Source organism: Sebastes umbrosus, chromosome 20 (genome assembly GCF_015220745.1).
Source record: "Sebastes umbrosus isolate fSebUmb1 chromosome 20, fSebUmb1.pri, whole genome shotgun sequence".
Classification (NCBI taxonomy): domain Eukaryota; kingdom Metazoa; phylum Chordata; class Actinopteri; order Perciformes; family Sebastidae; genus Sebastes; species Sebastes umbrosus.
The window spans coordinates 17,118,746-17,142,854 of record NC_051288.1 but is presented as its reverse complement, the minus strand read 5'-3'; the positions used below and the strand labels follow the sequence as shown (position 1 = coordinate 17,142,854).

The following is a 24,109-nucleotide window of genomic DNA, read 5'->3' as shown; positions in this document are numbered from 1 at the left end:
TAAGTTTAAAGATATGCAGGGTATAGCAGGTGAATTGGAAATAAATGTATTTAGGGTTAGGCAATATATCGATAATCTATCTATCGTTATATGAGACTACATATCGTCTTAGATTTTGGATATCGTAATGTTTTCTTTAGTGTATAATCACCTGCAAATAAGAATTGATGTGTTTTTGTTGCCTTAGAATGAGCCGTTTATATCTACATGTAGAGTGGGACCTCTTCACGGAGCTGTCTGCCATGTTTCTACAGTAGCCCAGAACGGACAAACCAAACACTGGCTCTAGATAGGGCCATCACCGTTTTTGCGTTGGCCACTGTACTTCTCCTACACGCTTGGCACATGGGAGAAGTTTCACCTGGTTTCAGTCTGCAACCTCACCGCTAGATGCAGCCAAATCCTATACACTGCACCTTTAAATCTCAAAAGAAAATTGTCCGTTTTTGACAAGTACTGGAGTTACTTAAGGCAATAGCATCCAATGTTGGGTATGAACATGCATTATTTCTGTTAAGAGGAAGATATTAGATGTTTTTTTATACAATTTTATATATACATTTGTTTTATTTAAATTTATTTTATTTATTGGAAATTAACCTACCTATTTAATAGTATGTTTTTCTTTTGGTTTGAGGGGGAGGGGCTTGAGAGGCAGGAGAGTCTCTTATATTTTAATAAATATATCTCAAAGAGTGCTGTCAAAAGCTCATATCACTCTGAACAAGCTTGGTACAACAGCAGCTGCTCATGTCAGCAGACCACTTTAGTGGTCAGTGTAGGGTAGGATGAAGCTTAGCTCACCGCTGCGCTCACTGAAACTAGTTTATGTAGTTCTGATGCTCTGTTTAAACATTAATGCCCTTCACCTCGAACAGCAAATATGATTGGGCAAATTGCTGAAATATTTAAAGTCTGGTCTGTTAAAGCTTTTACCACGCAGCGCACTACGTCAAAAGCTGTATGCAGTAAGGGGGCGTAATTGCATCTCCGTGCTCATGCCAGTCAACGCAGTGTGTTGCTGCCATCCTCCTTCCGCCTGGCTGCCGCTGCTGATGTCACTCTGCTTGATGACATGGCAGTTTTGTTGGCATTTCTGCAGATGGCCTCTGACAGGAATGAGCTAAGAGGGGGAAAAAAGGAGGAAAGCTACTTTTTTTTATTTGTTTGAGGATCCCTAAATATTCTGATGATTTATTGATGTTTGTGACACTTTAAAAATATATTTTTTTATTTTTTTCTATTAGTCATTATTTTAATTTCTTTATCTCATCTAATTTTTTTTCTATTTCATTTTTGCACTTTTAATTAATTTGATTTTGAATTTTTTTTCCATAATCAGCTGTAATCTTATAAATCTTAATTTAGTTTTGAAAGGTGCTCTTTATAAAAAAAAAATCCTTAGTATTATTGTTTTATGTCTGCCTGGGAATTATATTCTCAGGTTACATGTTATAACTTAGTTTTATTAGTCAAATGCCAATAACTTGTTAATTGAATCCACATTTACAGTGTCTGACGATTCTTTCATTCCCTCCCTCCCGTCTTTGTGTTTGATTAGACATGACCCGCTCCTCATCCCGGGCAACGAGCAGATTGAGAGCATGGACGATAACATAAAGAAATACGACTCCACGGGGATGTTTCACTGGTGCCCGTCCAAAGACATCGAGAAGGTCATCTTGGTGGGTTCTGCTCTTTTACTCGGCACACGTCATTTGTCCCCGACACTCTTCTCCCCGGTGACAGATGCGTCATGTCACAAAGCACCATCAGAGGTTGACAGGGCACTTAAACACTCTGTAATGAGGTGTTTGACATGTCATTTGCTATATGGGGTCCCTGTACATAGAACATTTCTTGTACTAATACATATGCCATTTTTCAAATTACTTTCATAGTCTATTGCAGTCATGAACTGCATGATAGATTTTACTGGTTGAGTAGGCAACGGGAAGAAGAGAAAGCACTAACATTTTGCACTTTATGCCACATTTATGTCATAAACATAATTTGTTTTTATCCCTTGTTCTTTCTCTTTCCCTCTCAGACCCGGAGCGAGGCAGCCATGACTGTTCTGAGCGGCCACGTGGTCACATGCATATTTGGAGATGTGAAATCAGCGCTGATCGGTCTCCGAAACTTTGTCATGCCTCTGAGAGCGAGCAACTTTCACTACCACGAGCTGAAGCACATCGTGTTTGTCGGCTCACTCGAGTATCTGAAGCGGGAGTGGGAGACTCTTCACAATTTCCCAAAGGTCTCCATTTTACCTGTGAGTACAACAAAATCACCCATTTCGAATATTCATCTATTCATCTATCATGTCTCCTAAAAATGACTTTCATATGCAACTAATTTGCTTTGGCAAATAAGCGTCCATCACTTTAGTCCAGACAGAAAATCTCAACAACTGTTGGATGGATTGCCATCAAATTTTGTATAAACATTCATGGTATCCAAACAATGTATCCCGGTGACTTTGGTGATCCCCTGACGTTTCCTCTAGTGCCACCATGAGGTTGAAATTTGTGTTTTTGAGTGAAATATCTTAACAACCGTTGGGTGCATTGCTAGGAAATTTGGTACACACATGCATGTCCCCCTACGGATAAATTGTCGTCGGTGATCCCTTAACTTTTCCTCTAGAGCATCATCAGGTCAAAATTTCAAAATCAAAATGTATCTTAATTAATTTTTTACATATTTCGCTCCTGGCAACTAAAAGCATGATTGACATTTTTATCGTTATGTTTAAGCAACTCAAAGCACTTTAGGAAAGTGTGGTTTGGTTAAATATTAAAAAGTCAAAGCTGACTTGAAGCACAAGATAAGACAACTTTTTTTTTTTTTTTGTAAATATATTTTATTGATTTTTTTTTTATCCCACAAGAGTAAAACATACAAAACATATATATTTGACTTCAATTTTAATTCACTTACTCAACCCCCAACTACAAAGAGGCACCATTCATCAAGTACATCAACAAATTGAAATCCTCAACACTATCCCTACCACCTCCCACCCATAGGATTACAGGTTACAGAATACATTCAGGTGAAGGATAGAAAAGCATAAAACATAAAACACAAGATAACGAAATAATTGTATTAATTACTCAAACAAAATAAAAGGGAATAAATAAATAATAATATAATATCAAGGGGTTCTTGCAGAGAGACGTAAAAATCCAGAAAGGGCCTCCGTATCTCCAAGGTTTGAGAGGACTCTTTGAGTGTATATTTAATTTTCTCTAGTGTTAAAAAATATATGACGTCTTTGACCCAGTGAGAAAAGAACTTGGGACGACTTTTTCAGTATTTAATCAAAACCATGATCTTTCCTTAACCAATTGTTTCAGTAGCTTAAACCTAACAACACGTGGAACGCAGGATGTGAGGACCGGTGATCTTCGGTGTCAAAGTGTGCTTCGTTTTCTAAACCATCCACCACGACCCCCGCTCTGACTTTTAGTGTGTGATACAGTAGTGTATAAAAGTGTTTTGTAGACAGGTTTGACACAAGGCTAAAGGATGAAAAGTTTAAAAGTTGCCACATTTTCATTTACCTCTTGGGTGTCATGTAGGTGAGATAACAAATTCTCTCCTTCACTTCCTCTCAAAGGGCACGCCGTTGAGTCGGGCAGATCTGAGGGCTGTCAACATCAACCTCTGCGACATGTGTGTCATCCTGTCAGCCAATCAGAACAATATTGACGATGCATCACTGCAGGACAAAGAATGCATCTTGGCGTCACTCAACATCAAATCCATGCTGTTTGACGACAGCATCGGGGTCTTGCAGGCTAATTCCCAAGGTAAGGAGCGCCCTATCATAGTTCACTGCACCGCCTGGAAGGGACAGCGCCCTGGCACAGAGAATATCCCTCACTGGGTGCTGCCTGGCTGACCGGGTGTCACTGCGTTTGACAGTAAACCCTACTGACTATTCCTCAGGTTACTGTAACAACTGGTTTCTTCACAAACCTAATTGGTGGCAACAAGCACAGTGTTGGCACAAAAGTCTTACCTGGCTTACACATTTTTTTTTCAGTCCATGGGACTACTTTTTAAAAAGTGTATAATTTATGAATATTGTGTGTTGCAGCTTTCAAAACAGCAACTGCCGTCAATAATGGTCATTCTCTGGCATTGAGAGAAATGCTTTTAGAAACCTTTAGACCTGAGGAGAGTGGGGAAAAAATATCCCTGCCAATTTCATTATTTCTCTAATACATGTATGACCTCGCGTTCTCCTTAGTCAGCAGTAAGTGATGGATGTCAAAACACGGCCTATGTATAATACATACAGCATCACTGATTTAATGTGCTTACTTGTCAGTCTGAGGAAAGCAAGGAATGTCAAGTCAATTTGAATTCAATCTTGCATCACTTATTTTCTATTTCATGGCTCCATACTGTACATGTTTCTTTTTGTGTGTGTGTGTGTGTGTAAAAGGTTTCCGTCTCCATGCACACACAATCTAAGGGGAAACAAAATGAGCAGTATGTCACATCTATTATATATAGACTAATATTGGACCTTGTCAAGAATATGGTAACGTAGCACTCAGCAACTTTATGCTTTAGCAGCGGCCGGGAATGGATGAAATAGCCCCGGCGTATTAGTTCTGCTGATATGCCTGTTTGTAGCCTCTGATGAAGTATTGAATATTGCATTATAGGGCTGGGACGTTACACCTACAGTATATCTCGATTCGATACTATCACAATACTTGTGTGCCGATTCGATATATATTGCAATTTTTAAGTATTGTGATTCTATAAGTATTGCAATTGGATGTTACGATTTATTGCGATTTTTGTTAACTTTTTTAACACTAGACCTGGGGAAAAAGTTCAATCATACACTTCTAGGGACTTTTACTTTGGAAAATATGTAAATTAATACAGTAAAAATGTTTTATTTTCAGCATGTAGGTAGTCAGAGATGTCCTGAAGTCAAATATATCAGTCATTGTCAGGAATCATTTATAAAAAAAAATTCCAGTAACCCAAAAATCAAAGAATAAAGACATTTCCTTCACAAATTAGTTCATTCACATTTTCTTTTTAATGTATAAGGGACATGTAATGTTTTATACTTCTGGTTAATATAATCCAATCAATCTTATTTCAATATATGTATTTTGTATATACAGTTCCCTTTGTTAACTCCTTATTTTGAAAAATCGGACGTGTATACTTCCGCTAACTTCGCCAAGTCCGTCGCTAGCTCTCCCGTAAGCTCTGTTCTCTTTATACATTCATGGTCAGCTCCAGGGGCCGTTTGAATGCATTTAACATAAATGTCAGTATATGGGTGCTCTACAGTTGTAGCGTCGGCTGGCTTGACCGCACGTTACCGCAATTTGATAAAGTTTCCTGTCCATGACAGAGTTAGCATGCAGCTTTAGCCGTGATGTCTAGCTCTTCTTTTCCTGTCAATGTGTGAAACCCAAAGTGTTTCCATACTTTACTGTATGTGTAGTGTTTACCACGTTGGATTTAAAATGTGAGAGTGCAGGTCGTATCCATGCAGACCCTCCACTGTTTTTGTACTACGTTTTGGTTGACGGATACGGAACAGATATGACGTCACGTTATTTTGACTGCAACAATAAAAGTGGTAATTTCCTTCAAACCACATAGACTCAAATGAAGCAAATATATCGATTCTGGCATTAAAATGTTTTTTGAATCGTGATACATAGGTGAAATTATTTTTTTTCCCCCCACCCCAATTGAATATTGCATTAACAGATGTGCTTTGTGTTATGTGTGTGTCCATTTAGGCTTCACACCACCAGGGATGGATAGATCCTCTCCTGAAAACAGCCCAGTCCACGGATTAGTGAGGCAGGTTTCGGTCACAACTGGAGCAAATATTCCCATCATAACAGAACTAGGTATGTGTCATCCGATTGTTATGCTAGCTCTACTGTTTTTCTGTGAGTTAAGTAGTAATGTCTGCGATTAGAGGCTGTCAACACGTGATTAACCATACTAAAAGTGGAGTTTTTATGTTTTTTTATTGTCCTTTGTTGACATGCTCCAGTAACTGTTTTTCCTCAACACTTGTCTAGCGCCATTAGCAAAGGCAGGCAAAAAACTGCCTGTGATTTCATTCAGTCAGGATAAAAGCAGTGGGACCAGCATACAAATGATAACTGAGCTTGGTAAGAAGTGCCTCTGTCCTGTACTGCAGTGTTGTAACTGCTGCTGCCTCCATATCAGCTTCCTTTTGATTTCTCTCGCTGCACAAGAGGCTCAGTCCATTCCCATGGCATCACTTTGAGCACATTTTACCCTTGGTTCTGGTTGAAATTGCCTGTCTTGTTTTGGCCCCTTATCTCAAAGCAAAATTTTTCCCTTTTATTTTTCTAAGAATTACAAGGCCTTTGATCCCTCAGAAGTCCTTGTGGCTGTTTTCATAGCATCTTCTGTCGGATCACATTCTCTGGCCCGTGCTCTTCTTTCATCTCGGCCCTGTCGATATGACTGACATTTATTTCTGTCCTCACAGAAGTAGCAGTTCTCCAACTAAATTTTACATCATTACTTTCTTCCAGCTACTGCATGTGTTTCTTTGCTCAAAGACATCTTCAAAGAAGGTTCTGGGGCAATGAGATACTTTCATTTGTTTTGACGTGCAAGTACAAGTAATTGGAAGTTCTGTCTTGGATTTACAAGACAAACAATGGCATACTGGTGTTTCTGATACTGGCTTCAGGAGGACTTTGAATCCAGCCCTGAAGCTTTGACAATATGCATGGTGTCATGAGTGTGCATGGCGTGGATATGGAATGTGGGGAATGAGGCAAGTGGGCCACACGGCCGAACACAAATACCAGACACGTTTCATTTCAGTCGCTTAAGAGAAACGATTTTGTCCAAATTCGGAATGAAGGAGAATTTGTCGAAGCATACACAGATTTCTAATATCCATATCTGCAGCGTCTGACTGTTGTGCACAACCACTGTACTTCTGTGTCCTCCTCTTCACTTGACTCAAATATCTGCCTGATGTATGCATCACAACATACAATCATGCTTTTTTTCAAATCACAAGATCTGGTTTGTAAAGCAGAAAATGAACATGAAGAATTTAAAATAATGAAATTTACATGTTTATCTCCACAGTGAATGACTCGAACGTTCAGTTCCTGGACCAAGACGATGATGACGACCCCGACACCGAGTTATACCTCACTCAGCCTTTCGCCTGTGGGACAGCCTTCGCCGTCAGTGTGCTGGATTCCTTAATGAGTGCTGTAAGTCAGAATTGATTTAGCTTACAGACAATATTAGCTCATGATTAGGGCTGTCAATCGATTAAAATATTTAATCTTGATTAATCGCATGATTGGCCATGATTAATCACACATTTTTTATCTGTTCAAAATGTACCTGTAGGGAGGTTTATGAAGTATTTAATACTCTTATCAACATGGGAGTGGGCAAATAAGCAGCTTTATGCAAACATATGAATATATTTATTATTTGGAAATCAATCAACACAAAACAATGACGAATATTGTCCAGAAACCCTCAAAGGTACTGCATTTAGCATTAAAAAAATATGCTCAAATCATAATATGGGAAACTGCAGCCCAACAGGCAACAACAGCTGTCAGTGTGTCAGTGTGCTGACTTGACTATGACTTGCCCCAAACTGCATGTGATTATCATAAAGTGGGCATGTCTGTAAAGGGGAGACTCGTGGGTACCCATAGAACCCATTTTCATTCACATATCTTGAGGTCAGAGGTCAAGGGACCTCTTGGAAAATGGCCATGCCAGTTTTTCCTCGCCAAAATTTAGCCTAAGTTTGAAACGTTATTTAGCCTCCTTCGCGACAAGCTAGTATGGCATGGTTCGTACCAATGGATCCCTTAGGTTTTCTAGTTTCATGTGATGTCACTAGCTTTAAAACTGAGCCCGCTACAACCTAAAAATCGCAAGTTGCGGTGATGCATTATAATGGCGTTAAAACAAATTTGCATTAACTTTGACAGCCCTACTTATGATCTAATTTTGTGCAGTGATATTCTGTCAGTGTCTGAAATATGCTTAGAAATATTGTTTTGATATCAGTCCTCCCCCAAAATTTAGAAACTCTCTGCTCACGTTAAAACAATAGCTGACAAGACTGCAACTTGTACTAGGTATGATGGCTTCACTTGTCCGCCTTTCAATTTGAGTGAGGTTAGAACAAAGCTGCCTTCAAGTGCGCTCCAGTGTAGACAAAGGTAATGCTACCTAATGGACAGCCCTCATCCATCATCTTAGTCAATAGCGCTGTCAGCAGCCAAGGGAGATGTCACTGTGCTGTACAAGCAGGGGGAGACAAGAGACTGTGGCGCAGACATTTGCCCTTGTTAAAATCAACAAAGCAGTAACTGGTTAGAATTAAAAAAGATAGCAACCGCACCGAGGAAAGTATCTTCAGGCTTAACATGTAAAACTGACTTTTTCACATAATTGTCTGCTATTTATCTGTGAGAAATGCCTGGACAGCACAGCATGAATGTGTATATGGACTTCCCGTGTCTCTCTCCAATGGGAGTGAGAGTAACCTGCAGTAATTGGATTCTCCTGTCTTTTCACTCAGTGTGCAGAGCAATGTGACACAACAGGGCAGGGTTAGATAGCACCATTCGGCCCGGCCGGCACTGTGAGAAGGCTCAGTTGTGACTTTGGTGGCGTTTGCTGAAGGATTTACCCCCTCTCTACCTTCATTCCTTTAGACATACTTCAATGATAATATCCTCACCTTGATCCGGACGTTGGTAACAGGCGGGGCGACGCCGGAGCTGGAGGGGCTGCTGGCAGAGGAGAACGCGTTGCGGGGCGGCTACAGCACGCCACAGACGCTGGCGAACAGGGACAGGTGTCGTGTGGCACAGCTGGCCTTGTACGACGGGCCCTTCGCCGACCTCGGGGTAAGTGACTGGTCTTTGTCAACCCAAAGGGCTACGCACGTCTTTGTCCGCTCGTGTTGTGGGAGATGACTTTAGTGAAAGGATTCAGACTAACAGGGACAGCTGTGATTCAGAGCTGAGATAAGTAACAGGGATTATATGAAATAGGTGAGTTGTGTGACAATGAAATTCAGAGCTGCACATATACAAATTGCACTTTGATGCATATCAGTATATGTTAATTTCAAGCAAAATACTATTACATGTTGAGCTGATTCCTCCTCAACAACACTTATAGCTATATCAACATACATTAGCAATACGCCAAATTTAACCAGTGTGGTAGATCTTTTCTACAGCGAAGATCACCAAAAAGTGGCAAAATAGGAGTTGTAAAAGGCTTGTTGACGCAGGTGTCACTCACAAGTAAGTTACAAACAAAACAGTAGAAAGCTGAAAACATGCTAACACAGCAATTCAGTGACAATACTGAAGCTCTGTGATCTTCTTTCTGTTTACTATGTACTGCGTCGTTTACTCCCCCCTGACTTTTAAATTGTTTCGACATACTATAAGATTACTTTTTTTCCGATGTACAATATTGACTTTTTTTGACATACTATACTATGAATTTTTAATTTTTTTGACATACTTTACTATAACTTTTTTTTAACATTCTGCTGGGACTTTAAAAAAAAAAAAATTTCAACATACTTTACTGACTTTTTTTTTGACATACTATATGACTTTTTTTGAACTTACTATACTATCATTTGTTTTTTGACATAATATATAATGTGACATTTTTTCCGACATACTATACTGACTTTTTTTTTGACACACTACACTATGACAAACATTTTTTGACATACTATGCCACTTTTCATTACATTTTTGACATACTATACAATTACTTTTTTCACATGACATTTTTCGACATATAGGGTTATCTGAAGAATTTGCACATGGCTTCAAACTACTTAATTCACCATGTGAATCAGAAAAATAATTATCAGTTCAAGACTCATTTTTGATACTGGAGCTATATTTAGTCCATGTAAATTATGTATTTTTGATCTCTATCACAGATTTTTGTTTTTTTGTCACTGTCTTGCAGGATGGTGGGTGTTATGGTGACCTGTTTTGTAAAGCCCTGAAAACATACAACATGTTGTGCTTTGGCATCTATCGATTACGAGACGCACATTTAAACGCACAAAGCCAATGTACCAAACGGTGAGTACTGACTTAATGTCTCCCTGCATTTAGATGTTCAAAACCGCCACAAAAAAGCTTATGCTAACTTTAGAACTGGTCTCCCATCTGTTCCCTCTCTCCTCTAGGTACGTCATAACCAATCCACCATATGCGTTTGAGTTGGTGCCCTCAGACCTGATATTCTGCCTGATGCAGTTTGACCACAATGCTGGCCAGTCTCGAACCAGCCTCTCCCACTCTTCCCATTCGTCCCATTCCTCCAGCAAAAAGAGCTCCTCCGTCCACTCTATCCCAACCACCAATCGCACCAACCGCGCCAAAAGCAGGGACTCAAAACAAAAGTATGTGCCACTCTAAAGCTCTCTGTTTATGTGTCAGTGAACAGTGCCTGCCAACAGTTACTGTCCTGTGTGTCCTTTTGCAAACAGACTGTAACATGTCTGGGTGTCGATGTGTGTATGTTTGTCTGAATGTGTATGTAGGCCTATGTGTTACTTGTGTGTCTTAGTTTGCATTCAACAACCCCATGCAGTATAGCGTGGTTTGCCCCTTGAGCAGGGCCATCCCATGGCATAGGGCAAAGTTGGCAGCCTCAAAGGGCTTCTGTTTTTCCTGAGGGCCGCCAAGCAGTAAGCTTTTTTTGGAGTTTCTTTCCATCAATTGGTTGTTACTGTGTTTCTGAATTTTTCCATACTTCTACATTTCTTATGCCAAAAACTAGAGTGCATTTTACCGGGGCTGTGAGAAATTGTCATTCTTGAGTAGCAGGGTAATTTTGGGTATTTTTATTTTATAAACCCAAACAAAAGCCCTCTGCAGTTAAAAGGGCTTTGTAGTGATTGTTTCTAGACCTAAGCTAAATTTGGTTAGTGGCTATTTTAACTATTGGCTTTTTTTTAATCTAAGCTTTATTGAATATAGTTTAAAGGATCATTTGAGTTATTTAGGCTCACCTAGTTAAGTTTTTTTTCACCATTTAAAAAGTCAGTGCTGATTTCACTGTAGTGTTCTTATCTGCACACACAGGGCCTACTCCAAGTAATTAAAACTTTTCCAGTTTGAGATGATGCCATCTTGGTTAAAATGTGAAGGAAGGGCCTTAAAACAAAACAAAAAAGTATTTTTTATACATGTAATATTGGCCAACATAATATACAATACAGCAGAAACATTTCGAGACCTTTAACTTTACTTATACTGTGCTATCTTGTGTAAATAAATCGCCTCTGTGATAAAGCTTACTGGGTTTCTCCATCTTACATCATTCCAAGTTTTGCCTTGTTGAAATTTGTTTGTTTTGTTTAAATTTAACCTGAACCTTATTGTACTTGAACTGCACTTTAAATTCTATGTCTATGAAAATAGGAGCATCGTGTTCTCTTAATGCCTTTTGATTTCCATTAACATTCAAATGCTATACTTAAATGTTATTTGCCCAATGAAGTATTAATTATGTCAATATATTTGCAAGTACAAAATGTCAGTTATTAATAAAGTTACACCACCATTATAATTACATTGTCTTCACATTTCAATGAGGGTCATGGTTCAAAGAAGTGATGAACTGCATCATTATTGTCAAAAATACAGATGCAGCTCTAACTCCAGTTAAACAAAGACTGAATGCCTCATAAGAACCCAGCACATCATAATGAGTACATCCACTAGACACTGAGAGGGTGGTGGTTCACCTGCAGGTGAAATGATAAGGTGGACATGAAACACAAGGCGAGAGATGTAACCTTGTTCATTTTGGTTGTTTACCAATTTCAATCATAGATTATTTTTGTGGGATACAGAGCCATCTGTAAAATTTCAATTTTATAATTTTTTATAATGACATTTGGGCCGTTATTACCCTGTAAAATGATCTTTTGATTTTATCCTGAATTGTGAAGCAATGTGTTTGGATATGAGCGATACAAGTCATTATTAATCTAATGTGTAATACCGATGAATGAGATATCATCGCAAGGGTTTGCAGCATAGTTTCTCAAAGTGAAAAACATTTTGTGCAGACCGTGAATATGACATGAAATGCATGCATTTTATTTTAATGATCCATGGTCGAAAGAAGTTGTGAAAAAAAGTCATAGTATAGCATGTTGAAAAAAAGTTATAGTATAGTATGTCGAAAATTTCATGAAAGAAAGTCATAAATAGCATGTCAAAAAAATCAAAAAAGTCAAAGTATAGTATATCGAAAAAATTACATTTAAAAAGTCATAGTATAGGATGTCGAGAAAAATCATGAAAAAAGTCATAGTTTATCATGTCAATAAATGTCATAGTTTATTATGTTGAAAAATAAGATGAAAAGAAGTCATAGTATAGCATGTCGAAAAATGTCATGAAAAAAGTCATAGTATAGTATGTCATAAAAATGTCGTCGAAATAGTAATAGCATATTACGTCATATATAATATATCGAAAAATGTCATGAAAATAGTCATGGTACAGCACGGCGTAAATAGTCATCGTATAGTATGTCGAAAAAAAGTCATGGTATAGATTCTCATAAAATGTCATGAAAAATAGTCAGAGTATAGTACGTCATAAAAATGTTGTGGAAATAGTCATAGTATATCACGTCAAAAAATACCATAAAAAAAGTCAAAATATAGCATGTCGAAAAATAGTCATAGTATAGCATGTTGAAAAATGTCACCAAAAAAGTCATAGTACGTAAAAAGTCAATTTTCCATGATTTATATTTAATTTAAAAAGTGATAGTATAGCAGAAGTATAGCTATTGTTAATAAGCATTATTGTGCATTTTGATTACAAATATCTAAACATTTTCAATTACTGACACATTTAGAGGATTCCGCAGAATCGGCAGAGGTATGCATTCTTCAAGTTTTTTCTAATATAATATTGTTTCGATGGGAAAATACTCACATTCAAATATTCTTTGATTGTTCATTCAAAATATGAATGAGCACATGTGACATTTTCACAGCTGCTGAATGAACACTGCAATCTGTCTATGGTTAGTAGTCTGTTCTCATGTGAAATAAAAACATGTTCTAGCTGCTCAAATTCATTTGCATTTCACATAAAACGGAAATACATTTATTTGAAGTTGCTTGTTTTGTGCTGATCCAAGTAGATTATATAACGCATTTGGTTTATTAACTGCATGTTGTTCATTGGGTTTCTGAATTGCACCTAAAACATGGACAACATCATCCTTCCAATTGCTTTGGCAACAGGCATGGATACAATATGGCTGCTTGACACATGCTACAGATGCATAGTGATGGCACTAAAAGATTTTCTGACATGATACATGTTATTTTTCTTTAATTTTGTTGAGTAGTTGGTTGCCCCCTACTGTTTAACCTACTCCACATCCGTATGTAATGTGAGCATATGCCTTTATCATACCTCTGATCATTATGCTGTGCCGTTTCTGTTAATGGTCATACTAGCATTTCCCATTTAGCTTACATTTAGTGTACTACTTTCTTTTTCCAAAGTGCAACAAGGATGAATAGAGTGGGCCAAGGTATGGAAGTGAATGATTATGCATGATGTTAAATAATGCATTGAACACGGTCATGTCCTTGCTGACATTTTGCCCTCTGAATGAAAGCCAAGTAGTTTAGTGTTTCCAAATGACTGCATCAGGACCGCATGGTTATGACCTATGCAGTACATCTCACTGTAGGTTTGACTGCAGAATGTGTGATTGCAACTGAATGGTTTGATGCTACTTCGCTTTATTCTGTATCAAGTGATGTTTCATGTTTTATTATTTGGCAACCTGTATCTACTGGCATATGTGCTAATGTACTGCAGCACCACTGCCTTAAGTCATGTTGATGAAAATGCATGACCATGGACATTGCCAAGTGGATGAATCACCAGCAATATATTAAGCCAGACTATCAATTCCCTTCTATAAGAAAGGAAGTTGCATCAAGCCAAAAGCCTGAAGCCCCTCAAAAAGATAAAAACCGTTGACAGTATGAACTGTGAAGTTAAAAGTATTAACTTCTAATTTGGTACAGTTAAGTTTGAATATAGATTTTGTTTAACTGGTGACCTGCATGTCTGCTGACCCAACAAAACAGCATGCTTAAATGGCAGTATGATATATTTATAAAAAAAACATTTCTAGCCATGAGATGAGTGACTATACTATGACTTTTTTCCGCATACTATACAACAACTTTTTTTCTGAATTTTTTTGACATAGTATACTTTATGACTTTTGTTGACATACTATACTACGACTCTTTCTGACTTTTTTCGACATACTATACTATGACTTTTAGCGACATATTATACTATGACTTTTTTTCAACATGCTAAAGTGACGTTTTTATGACTTTTTTCGACATACTATACAACAACCTTTTTTCAGATTTTTTTTTGACAAAGTATACTTTATGACTTTTGTCAACATACCATAGTATGACTTTTTTTGACATACTATACTACGACTTCTTTCTGACTTTTTTCGACACACAGTTTTTTCGACATACTATACTACGACTTTTTTCAACATACTAAAGTGACGTTTTTATGACTTTTTTCGACATACCAAACAACAACGTTTTTTCAGAATTTTTTTGACATACTTTGACTTTTTTATGACTTTAGTCGACCTACTATACTATGACTTTTTTTCATACAATATAATACCATGAATTATTTTGTTAAAATTGGGACAATGGAACACTGAGTTGACACAAAAAAAAATCTTGGAGCATATTTTATCATGCAGAATTTCTTTCTACAAGTAAAATGAGTATGTCTTTTAAAATATACAATGTCCCCCCTATGTTCTGTGTGCACTTGAAAAACAGTGACATTGTAATTGACTTCCATGTAGCATTAACTGTCTCATGTCCCTCCTCTTTGTCTCTATGATTTTTCCTCTTCTACAGAAAAGACATGGTTTACAGATGAGCCAGAGAGCACCCACCTGAGGACCATACAGATCAAGCCTGTGAATACGCTCGCCATCAACCAAGTCAGTCAGTATAAATCCACGAGCAGCTTGATTCCACCCATCAGAGAAGCAGAAGACGAGTGCTGAGCTCCGGACCCGCGCTGACACCTGGACGCTTGGACCCAGAAGACTCGTCGTGTAGGTGTCAGACTGGGATTCGGGGTCATCTGCAAACACAAAATCATCAATCGACATTAGATGAGACGAACACAAACTGCTTTTTCCTCATTCATCTCTGCAGCACGCTCATTGTACAAGCAGATTTAGAATCAAACATGAAATATACATGAAGACAATCGTAGTCAAATGTCAGCAACCACTCAACTATTAGTTTGCACAACTAATCTTTAGTGGTGACCAGACTCCATGACTTTTTTGTTCCATTTTGGGGAATGAGGGTCACTTGCAAGAGAAAACAGCAATGTAAAAAAATGACTACTGCTACTAAAAGAGGTGATTATTATAACTTGATCAAGTTTTGCAATTGTAAAAGTTGCCTTTTAAGCTGTTGATGAACAACTACTACTACTACTGCATTGACTTTACCCTGTGTTGCAGAGTCATTCTGTACAGTATGTTAAAAATGTGTATTTTACATTCAGCTGCGATCCCACCACAATGGCATTGTCAGTGACTGACTCTCAGTGATTCCTTTGCCATTTGGAGCTAATTCACAACATTTGTGACAGTTAAGATGGCCAGCGTCCATGTGTAAATGGCATTTGGCTCCAGCCTTATCTCTATCCATTTATATATTTGTCTTATCTTTGCCTTTTTGAGTTGTTTGTTATAACTGTTTTCATGTCGCTGTTTGGTTGCAATGTCCAAAACCCCCAGAAATCATATTAAGTAAAGCTTTTAAGTATCTGCAAAGTTTCTCCAGGGGTAAAGCTTTAGGAATATTATTTTTTTTCTTCTCTTCGTTTTTGACAATAGCCAAATATGATAGAGCTGTTTCGTTGTTAGAATATAACCAACAATCTCACACAGTTTATAATACGGTGGCAGAGATATTAATTTACTTAAGGCACAATAGATGGCGAAGCTAAATACTATGGTATAGCATGGCACCATATGTTAAATATGTAGATGAATTGAATGTGAAGGCCTCATATCGCATGAAGTGGGCATCGTTAAGTCCTCCTTTGGTTGTAAGCACTGCCTGACACAGGATTGTCTTGGAGGCCATAAAGCGCTTGTATGTACTCCATGACCGATCTTAATGCCATAAACAGACATGCTTTTTGTAGATATAAGAAAAACAGCTCTATCATAAAAAAGTTATTTTGGCTATTTATGTGTTCTGAAACCATCTTGATGATCGATTACATATCGGATATATTCATAAAACAAACGCACCAAATGAAGCACAGATCATTTGTTTCATTCCGTACATGAGTCCAGAGTGGTTATTAATCTTGTCTTGTCTTATTTAAATCATAAATCATAGCTATATTGGCACTGATGTCACTTTACTTCAGAATCAATGAAAGGGAAAGGAAAGGAAAAAGGAAAAACAAAATTGCAAGCTTAATCCACAGAGGATGCTTCATAGGACTCATGTTGGATGTGAAAAGAGAGAGGGTTGTGACATTTTTACTGGCACGGAGAAAATCCAAACCATCCGTCCCTCAGTGCCAGTAATGTGCCAGGCAGTGCCGAAGCCAAAGGAGGACTCCAGAAGACCCACTGCTGCGAAAAGAGGCCTCTAATTTAGCTGAATTTAAGCAAATTTACTTTTGCTTTGAGACTGAGAAATGCTCAGATCATTCTTTTTAAAGACTAGTCTTTGAATTTCGTAATACAAGGCTGCAATTCCCTGGAGATAACTAGAACGGTAGTAAAGTTTAATTTAAGTCTTAAATTTAAGTTTTAAATGATCCATCGTCAATGTCAGAGCCTGATAGCAATTCATTTTATGTACTCTTCGAAGAAATCTGTAAAGCTTAATGTAAAAATATTTTCTTTCTTGTGTGTTCTTGTTTGACAGTACTTGTGGGGTTGAGAGACATCTGGCATTGCAGTCTAGTTTGTATTATTTTGTGAATTTCTTTTTAGCACACTGACTTGTGGATACAATGACAGTGCTAAGTTGATATTTCTGACTATGTCATAATACCCAATAATAAATACAGTTTATTGTCTTGTACAAATAGGCTTGTACATAAAAAATTGTACATGATTTCATTTTGTATTTTCACAAATTAAAAGCTGATGTACTGTGTTCTACATTATTTCATGTCATTTATTTAGAAGTTACTGTCTATACCTGCTCAGCACAGAACATAGTACTAGGCCACATTTTACACATGTATCTATCAAAGAGGGGCGACATATATAAAGGCTTCTCCTTTGTTGTACTTTCTGATTGCCAGACTGATCATGTGACACGGGACACCTCGGCGCAACCCTCTGGATAATGGCTGATAAAAACACTCTCCACATTCTCACCTTGGGGATAGAGAGGGCCCATCGTGTTGCCTGTTAACGATTTTACACACCACGGCTCTGTGGGAGACTGTCAGCATGCCAATAATATTTACAGTCTAACACCTCGCAGAGAGGGCCGCTGATTTCCCTGATCCCCCTGCCAGCGGCAGTGTCACCTTCTTAGTAAACAAACACATGTAGCCATCGCACCATCACGCCTGATTATATCAACTATAAGGAAATCTGTATTCATTTAATGGATTTTTTAAATAAAAGGTGCTATGCAGTGATGTACTGAGCAGAATTATAAATGTGCTCTGTCAAATTAGGGTGGTAATTGTCTCAATAATTAAGGTTATTTATCAACTAATATCGCATAAAAGGAGCTGAAAGAGAGTCAAAGAATGTAATGTCATTTGTACACCTCATTTTTTGAGTTAAATCACAATGATTAGTAATGCTCAGTAATATTAAACTAAAACCCAGAGGAAAAACCAAGGAGGGATTATGTAAAATCGAACTTTAGTATCATCTAACCATATTGAATTATGGTTTTTGACAGCCTACCTGTAGCTGAGTGATTCCCAACCAAGGGGGGAAGATTGTAACTAAACTAAGCTAATTTAAAAAAAAAAGAAATCACATAAATAGGATTAAAAACTGGTATATTCTTCAGTATTAACACCAAGTGTTGTGATTGAGAGTGCATGAAAACCTATTTGAAAGGTAGCATAAAACCTGAAACAGATAGCTATAAGTGATTGCTACTAGCAACAGATTGTTCAACTGAAACCAACTGCTGGTGGCAGCATACAGATTTATGATTGACAACGTAAAAGACATTTCTTTAACAAGACTTGTAAAGGTCCTCTCAGTCTGCTGATGCTTCAGAGATTACCGAATGATTTCCCACAGAACTAAAGCAGTGTATTAAAATGTATTTTCGCCCATGGAGCTCATAAATCCAACAGGATTAACGTTAGTTGAGCGACCTCTCTTCAAACTACAGTCACTACATGTAGTTACCAGTCACACTGGGCTCTGTGCATGGATCCACACAGACACAGACACAAATCCACGGTGCCCACTGAACACAACTCTTGTCCAGCTGCACAGGCTTGGCTGGTGATAATAGTTTCCATGACAATGCAGCACTCCGAGTGCATCAATGCCAGCCTGGATAAACAGTGATCCTTTACCAAAACAAGGGGGTCATTACGACAGCTTGTCAAATCAATGTTGAGGGTGTCCTGGCTGATTAAGGCGTCCCCTCTCAGTCCTGACACAGTGTCAATACTGGCTGGCCTGTGGCGGCACACTCCCATGATTGGACTGAAATGCCTATCAGTCAGGCAGCTGAGCTGGACTAATGATTCCCTGTGCTGCCTATTAGAGTGACATGACAATTTAATCCTGTGGGCCAGGCAAGGAAAAAGTGACCTTGGTGCTTTATATTGAGGCTGAGGTAAATTGACAAGAGCAGATAAATCTTTACCTTGGGCTATTAACAGAATTAAAGAACAACAACAAAGACAGAAGGTCCTCTGTTTTTTTGTTCTGTTTGTCTCTGCCTTTCCAAACACTGTTCTATAAAAAAAAAACTTTAAATTTGAAAATAATCTGGTCAAAAAACAACCATAAGACATCACTGCATCATTAAAACTTCTGTATTCTTATCGTTTCCAAAGCATTTCCACTGTGCACTGGTACGATCGATCCAATGCTTAGATCAACAAAGAGTCAAATAAAAGCCATGGGTTGAATTCTTCTATGCTTTGCTGTCAAGCTGGAATATTGAAAGTGGATATTGCTTGAAGCTCAAGGTTTTTCAGATGTTCAAAGCCATTCCAGCATGGCCCCGGGGCAAGGTATATTGCCTTGGACATCTATCTTAAGGCTATGAGAACATTGACTACATGGTTGGAAAAAGGCCATGTGTTTACACAGATGTTTCAAGCTTTTAGCACACAGATCTTCCTGTACCGAGCCGCACCACCATCTTTTGTGCCAAGGGCCATATACATTTTGCATTAGTTTACCCTTTGATACAGAAATGAAGGAGGGCAGGAGAGCTAGCAGACTTGCACGCAGCGTCTGAAACAAAGTAAAGATTCTCAGCGCTGCCGTTTGAATATATTTCTCTGAATCGTATTTAAATTAAGCAAAACTTTGCTGTTAACATTTCCGTCACTGCTTTTTTTTTTTAATAGCTGCTGCGAGGTGACCTGTACACAGAGAGAAACATTGTGCCTCTCCACATTTCTACCGTTAAAACAGAAAACAAATGGCAAAAGATAAGAATTTCATCCCGGTTGCAAGGACAGATCGACGGCACTGGGAGGCAATTTGCCTCTAAGGCACAGTTGCTGCACTGACCCTTTATGTTCCCTGTAAAGGTCAACATTTCCTTTTCTTTTGTTTCACTCCATGCATGCATAAATCAAAGCTCTTGGCTATTTTCATCTTTGAAGTGGGAAATACCACTCATCAAAAGCAAAATACAACCTGCATAATGATAGAATATTGCTACTTTGATATAACAAAATAAAATACAATCTGTGGATGTTGTTAAGATGTAGTTTGTGGCTTGGTAAATAAATGCTTGTGGTAAATGTAATTTTGTTAAGCATCAGCAATCAGTGCTTTACCATATTTGTTATGCTAAATTGTAATTTTGCACATTAAAAACACCCTTCTCTTCTGCGTCTGTGCAAATAAATTAGCAGTAACAAACAGCAAACAGATGGCACTATGCAATAATATCACTTCTCAGCACAAGTTGTAAACATGATTTACAATTTGCAAGATATTATTTACTGTGATTCATGTTTGTGTCAGTTCCACACTGGAGGTTAATAGAAATGCCAGCATGCTCGCTGATTTACTTAGTAAAATTTTCATCCCAAGGTTCAGGTTCAGAAGATTGGAGTCGGAGAGAGTTACAGGATTCATGCATTATGCAGAAGAAGCTGACACGACCTTCAGCCATCACAGTCTTCTCTATATATCACACTGGGCTTGACCCTCCCAAGGCCGGAGGGAACATTTGATATATTTAACCACTACTGCCATTAAATTACTCACATTCTTTAAGAGCCCAAGACATCTCGTACAGCCAGCAACATGGAGGCAATATAATTTTGATTAAAAGTGGTTTTACACTTTGTATTTGCTTTTTACCGCAGGTGATGCTTCAGCAATAAGGAAGACATTCATAAGTCAACAGCAAACTAAATCAACAAATAAATCTCCTGCATGGCCCTTCTGATTTTTATGCCTCACATTATGGCTTCGCCATATGTCGGCCATATGTAGAAATTAAAAAAAAAGAAAATCTGCTCCTGCTGTTTGATACAGAACACATCATAAAGTGATAGGAAATAAAGTGCTGTTTTAGAGGGTGAGGTCCATTTAAATATAATTGGCTTTAGAATTATTTATGACATTAATTGCCACATTATCGACTGGCTGTCAGCTCCTTGGGCTTGCAGTCCATTCTTCTTCACAAAGAGCGCCAGCTCAGCCTAAAGTAGACTGACAAGCTAATTATACCATCTTCCCTCTCAATGATAAATGTCACTAATGTGAATCTGGCCCAGAAATAAGACTCCTTAGTCACCTCGACCGCAAAAGTCTCCCACCCCAGCCAGGATCTTTAGATAGGGATACTTCACTCTGCTTCATTTCCTCCTGACTCACATTATCTTAAAGAATTCAAGTCCCATATTGTGAAATTGCTCTTGTCAGGTCATGTGTATTATATATTAAGCGTTGGACACACTTGAATCTACATTTTCTTGTATTTAAGGCACCATTATGCTTGTGGGGTGATCGAACGGATTCGGAGAGCCAGAATCAGGGTTTGAACTTCTCTGGCTAACTCTCTTTTTTTGGCCTCCAGTTCGGCATTTTGGCCATCGCCATCTTGATATTTGACCATAGCCATGTTGTTTTTAATAACTAGAAGTGACACAAGAAGGTGGAGCTAAGTACAACCGAATGCTGATTTTTAGACGACCAAAATGTCACAATTAACTTTCATGGACTGAAAACACACTGCGAAAGTACGACGAAAACATTGACAACACCCAGACCGGACAACGCCGTGGTAGCGACCTGTCGATCACAAAGTAGCCACGCCCTAAAGCATACCCTGCTTTATGGTCTATTTGACTCTAAATGGGACCATAATTTACTAAATGAACATCATGCTGTATTGAAGAAAACTTGAAACTAGAGATTGACACCATAAACTCATGTTCACAATGTTTACTGAGGTAATAAATCAAGTGAGAAGTAGGGTCATTTTCTCATAGACTTCTATACAATCTGACTTCTTTTTGCAACCAGAGGAGTCGCACCCTGCTGGCTATTAGAAAGAATGCAAGTTGAAGGCACTTTCGCATTGGCTTCACTTTTCAGAACCAGAGGTTGCCCACTGGTAAAACCGAGTGTAACACTGTGAATGCCTCCCAGGGGATGAAATGTGTGCCGTTATCTTCAATAATATACTCTATTCTTTAAATGGTGTGTAGTATCTGGATTATTTCACCCACCTAAGTGTTTTGAGGAGGGCGAGGGCAAACATCAAAAACGTTTTCCCATCACTCCACCTAAAAATGTTTCAAATGAATTCCCTTTTTAATGAGGCTGTTTACATATTCCGACTTCACTTAGGATGCATCCTGACAACAATGAGAGCTGACACATACCAAACTTGGTATGTCCCAGAGCCATCTTCAATGGCCGGGACGCTGTCAGCTCCACCTACATCAGTGGCAGTGTCTCAATGGTAGCGCGACACATGTCAGAAACTTTTAAACGTCTGCTCTTTTCAGCAGAGCGTTTCCGCAGCCCAAAGATGGCATTTTATGTGTATTAATATGCGTATGAATACTGGTCAAAGAGTAATCAGTATTTGCTGCAATATTGGCATAGTGTCAAGCATGAAGCTTGTACTTTATTATCATTCTGAGGCTCAGTTGAACCCTCCGGATCGATAAACTCAAATATTCTTGACACATGAGCTTTTTAGCTTTTTTTATATCTGATAAAATCCCAATAATTGATGACATAATTACTCTGCAGCTCAATCAGGCAGCTATCAGCGGAATAAAAATTCGGCCTTACGCTCGGATGTTTGAGGAAAAGCCATCTCTGGTGATTGCACACGCCTATTGCAGCCAGACACACATCTGAACTTTGACCTTCTTTGATCAGCAGTTTTGGCAAGGCAATCCATCATGGTGCTCTTACTGTCAGAAGAGGTGCCTGGCTGCAGCTGTGTGTCACTGGCTAAGAGGGGCTGCTTAAAGGCAATCATGTCAACCTCCACGCGACTGCTCAGACTCCCAGATTGAAGGAGGACTTGACAGGGCCAGAAGAGTCAGCTGAAGACACTGGAGGGCTGTGTCTGATTGCTCTGTGGCCATAAAGTGATGTCTGATTTTATCCTCTGCGAACAACCGAATGAATGAACTCAAAAATGGTGGAAATTCAACAAACGAATGCCCGACCTCTCTGCTAAACCGCGGCTTTTGAGGTGGTAGATACACATTGTATGAGGCAAAAGCAAGGATGGTGCTCTGTACATGAACAACAATTTACCATTTTTAATTGAAAACCACTTTTCACTACATAAATTCTATGAGAAATATATACAAGAAAGAAATCCATTACCGGAGATGTAAAGCTGCTCTGTTTAATATTACAAAAAAGACAGGATATGAACAATTTTTCGAGTCTGACCTTCAAAATGTTTCTGCCTCAGGACAATGTCTAGACAGACAGATTGAGAACTCTTTAAAGGGATCACTGGCTGAACGGAGTATGCTGCTGAGCCATGACTTTAACACAAACTTTGCAATTAGAAGAAATATAAAATGCTTTTTTAAAATATTAGGTTTTGGCTTCTTTCCAGCAAGGTTTCAGGGTGAGCTGACCTTACACAAACACACCAAAAAACAACAAACCCGTGGGGGATAAAAAATATTTACATGCTCAGGAAAAATTGGTGGACGAGTGCGTTTTTGCCCGGGGCAGGGAAATTATATTGGTGTATTGCGCTGATGTATACATTATAGATATTTGGAGAAAAAAAAAGCCTGGATTCTTGTGCATAAAAAGACCTCCTGAGCAGCAGGTTAGGTCGTCGATTTAAATCACTTCCCGCAAAATGCCACTTGTCAGATCCTGGAGAATGTAGATACATCCGGGTGTAAACAACGCGAGCGGTGAGTGATATTGCAGTTCCACTGCCAATGATTTCCTGATGGGAAAGCAGATAGCGTATTCCCCGTCACTTTTATACAGGCACCGAGTGCATTAACGGCAAAAACGGGCCTGACTTTCAGACAAAGAAGTTGAGTGACGGCTTGCTGACTGCAGCTCCGAGTGTGCAATAACATGATGTGAAAGGACATTGTCAGGAGCCGAGGAGACGAGCCCAGATTGTACATAGTGACAGAAAACAGAGATGAGGACAGAGATACTGGTGCCATATTAGTGGCCAGCATATTCAAACACCATCCTTGAGTCTAAGCAAACTTGACATCACCTCCGATGGCTTCAAAGT

At 38.6% G+C, this 24,109-nt stretch overlaps 1 protein-coding gene and 1 long non-coding RNA gene across 25 annotated transcripts in view; one reads left to right on the top strand and one right to left on the bottom strand.

Moving 5' to 3' along the window:
• LOC119480057 (calcium-activated potassium channel subunit alpha-1) overlaps positions 1-17,334 on the top strand; it is a 96,109-nt gene extending 78,775 nt beyond the window's left edge. For 8 of the 24 annotated variants that reach the window (XM_037756138.1, XM_037756139.1, XM_037756141.1 and 5 more), the window contains 11 exons: positions 1,562-1,685; positions 2,051-2,275; positions 3,626-3,818; positions 5,796-5,909; positions 6,087-6,179; positions 7,144-7,274; positions 8,751-8,945; positions 10,042-10,160; positions 10,268-10,483; positions 13,625-13,653; positions 15,041-17,334. In XM_037756138.1, the coding sequence (XP_037612066.1) occupies positions 1,562-1,685; positions 2,051-2,275; positions 3,626-3,818; positions 5,796-5,909; positions 6,087-6,179; positions 7,144-7,274; positions 8,751-8,945; positions 10,042-10,160; positions 10,268-10,483; positions 13,625-13,653; positions 15,041-15,192 (1,591 nt within the window). In that variant the 3' untranslated portion in view covers positions 15,193-17,334. Of the gene's footprint in view, positions 1-1,561; positions 1,686-2,050; positions 2,276-3,625; positions 3,819-5,795; positions 5,910-6,086; positions 6,180-7,143; positions 7,275-8,750; positions 8,946-10,041; positions 10,161-10,267; positions 10,484-11,696; positions 11,699-13,624; positions 13,654-15,040 lie in introns of all 24 variants that reach the window. The other 16 variants (XM_037756143.1, XM_037756142.1, XM_037756144.1 and 13 more) reach the window with 4 other exon arrangements.
• Positions 11,042-24,109, bottom strand: part of LOC119480062 — a 163,800-nt gene continuing 150,732 nt past the window's right edge. Inside the window, exons 6-7 of the long non-coding RNA XR_005204805.1 lie at positions 15,079-15,272; positions 11,042-11,240 (exon numbers count right to left, since the gene is read on the bottom strand). This is a non-coding gene — a long non-coding RNA (uncharacterized LOC119480062). The remainder of the gene's footprint in view (positions 11,241-15,078; positions 15,273-24,109) is intronic.